The following is a 2,614-nucleotide window of genomic DNA, read 5'->3' as shown; positions in this document are numbered from 1 at the left end:
GCTGCCCCCGGACTTCGTGGAGGCCCTGACGGCCGTGGCCGGGGCGCCCAACGTCTCCACGGCCGCGGCGGTGCGGGAGCAGCACGGCCGCGACGAGTCCATGCACAGGTCGGTGCCGGGGCCGCGGAAGGCAAAGGGCCTCCCCCACGCGCGGCCCCTTGCCCGGCCCGGCCCGGCTCCCCCACGCGTGGCCCCTCGCGGGGGCATCCCCGGTGCGGCAGCRCTGGGCTGGGAGCCGGGATCCCCCCAGGCCCGGCCCCGGCAGCGGTGCCCGGCAGGCGGGGGCAGCTGTGCCCGCTGTGTCACCGCAGCTGTGCCCCCCCGGACGCCGTGGTGTGGCCCCAGGACGTGGCGCAGGTGCAGGAGCTGGCGGCTCTCTGCTACCGCTGCGACGTGCCCATGGTGCCCTTCGGCACGGGCACCGGCCTCGAGGGCGGCGTCAACGCCGTGCAGGTATGGGGCCGGCGGCTCGAGGGCCGCGGGGGGTGGCCGCACGGGCCGTGCTGTGCCGTGCCATGCCGTGCCGCGGGCCCCGCTGAGCCGGCCGTGTGCTGTGTGCGCCAGGGCGGCGTGTGCTTCGACCTGAGCCGCATGGACCGCATCTCGGAGCTGCGCGTCGAGGACTTCACGGTGGCGGTGGAGCCCGGCGTGACGCGCAAGGCCCTCAACAGCTACCTGCGTGCCAGCGGGCTCTGGTTCCCCGTCGGTACCGCGCGGGCGCCGGGGCATCGGGGGCACAGCGGGGGGGGGGTCTGGGGGCCCTGGGGAAGCTGTGGGGCTGGGGGTGCTGGGGGCACAGGCTGGGTGGCCCTGGGGCTCGTGGCCACCGCAGCGTTGCCTCCGCAGACCCTGGGGCGGACGCGTCGCTGTGCGGCATGGCGGCCACGGGCGCCTCGGGCACCAACGCCGTGCGCTACGGCACCATGAAGGCCAACGTGCTCAACCTGCGCGTGGTGCTGCCGGACGGGCGCCTGCTCCACACCGCCGGCCCCGGGCGCCACTTCAGGTACCCGCGGGGCCGGAGCTGGGGCTGGGGCCGGGCAGGGGGCCGGGGCAGCTGCCCTCACTCACGCCCGGCCCCCACGGCAGGAAGAGTGCGGCCGGCTACGACCTGACGTCGCTCTTYGTGGGCTCCGAGGGCACGCTGGGCTTCCTGACGCGGGCGACGCTGCGCCTGCACCCCGTACCCGAGGCCGTGGTGGCGGCCGTGAGCGCCTTCCCCAGCGTCCGGGCGGCCGTGGACTGCACCGTGAACGTGCTGCAGGCCGCCGTGCCCGTGGCCCGCATCGGTGGGTGGCCGCGGGGGCCGGGGCAGGGTGGGCAGACGGGCCCCAGCTCACGGCCACCGCTCTCGCCCCAGAGTTCCTGGACGAGGTGATGGCGGAGGCCTGCAGCCGCTACAGCGGGCTGGGGCTGCCGGCGGCGGCCACGCTCTTCCTGGAGCTCCATGGCTCCCGGCACAGCCTGGCCGAGCAGGTCCGGCAGACAGGTAGGGCCAGGGGCGCCGGCGGGATGGGGGCGGACGCCGGCCCTGGCGCCCGCAGCCAGGCCCCGACGCTGGGCTCCCCCATCCGTCCCCGCCGCAGAGGAGCTCGCGCGGCTGCACGGCGGCTCCGGCTTCGCCTGGGCGCAGGAGCCGGAGGAGCGCAGCCGCCTCTGGGCCGCTCGCCACGCCGCCTGGTACGCCGCCCTGGCCCTGCGGCCCGGCTGCAAGGTGAGCGGGGCCCCACGGCGCCGGCACGGCCGCCTCTGCGGGCCCCGTGCCGGGGGCGCCCAGCGCCGCTGCGGCAGCGGCCGACCCACGCCAAGCGCTGCGCCCCTGCCCAGGGCTACTCCACGGACGTCTGCGTGCCCATCTCCCGCCTCCCCGACATCGTGGTGGAGACCAAGAGGGACCTGGAGGAGTCCGGCCTCACCGGTAAGCCGGGGCCACCCGTCTGCCCCCGAGCCTTGCTGTGCCCTGGCCCGGGGGCCACAGCCAGCCGCCCCCGAGCCCTGCACGGTGCCCGTGTCCCCATAGGGCCCCTGGTGGGACACGTGGGCGACGGGAACTTCCACTGCATCCTCGTCTTTGACCCTGAGGACCCGCATGAGACCCGGCGCGTCAAAGACTTCACCGACCGCCTGGGCAGGTGGGTGTGAGCAGCGTGGGGCTGCGCCAGGACACCAGCAGCCCCCTCCTGACGCCACCGTCCCGCAGGCGGGCGCTGGCCATGGACGGCACCTGCACCGGGGAGCACGGCGTGGGGCTGGGCAAGCGGGCGCTGCTGCGCGAGGAGGTGGGCGACGAGGGCCTGGCCACCATGCGCCACATCAAGGCCGCGCTGGACCCCAAGAACCTCATGAACCCCGGCAAGGTGCTGTGACCGTGCCCGGGCACCCACCTGCCCCGGGGAATCGGCCCCGTCCTGCTCCTGCCGGGCGGCGCGGTCACGGCCCTGCCGGCCCCCCCGGCGCCCCCCCACTGCTGCAGTCCGATGGGTCACGGACCCTGCAACCCTCCAATAAACCATGCGTGCCTCACCGCCGTGGCCCTTGGTCGTCACATTCGGGCGCCGCACGGGGTCTCTCGCCCCGCACCTCCGGCCCCGGCACCGCCGCTCGCTCGGCGCCG

At 76.5% G+C, this 2,614-nt stretch overlaps 1 protein-coding gene across 1 annotated transcript; it reads left to right on the top strand.

Moving 5' to 3' along the window:
- Positions 1-4: 4 nt before the first annotated feature.
- LDHD (lactate dehydrogenase D) lies at positions 5-2,512 on the top strand (the record flags this gene model as incomplete). Its single annotated transcript, XM_026088584.1, has 10 exons — positions 5-108; positions 312-453; positions 565-706; positions 847-1,006; positions 1,090-1,289; positions 1,361-1,489; positions 1,587-1,714; positions 1,828-1,918; positions 2,021-2,132; positions 2,201-2,512. Coding segments are annotated over 10 exons (1,374 nt in total), but the record flags the coding sequence as incomplete, so codon positions are not given.
- Between the last annotated feature and the right edge of the window lie 102 nt (positions 2,513-2,614).

The sequence above is a fragment of the Apteryx rowi genome, unplaced genomic scaffold, assembly GCF_003343035.1.
Source record: "Apteryx rowi isolate R43461 unplaced genomic scaffold, aptRow1 scaffold_776, whole genome shotgun sequence".
Lineage (NCBI taxonomy): Eukaryota > Metazoa > Chordata > Aves > Apterygiformes > Apterygidae > Apteryx > Apteryx rowi.
Note: the sequence above shows the minus strand (reverse complement) of the source record. Positions and strands in the feature narration are given on the sequence as shown.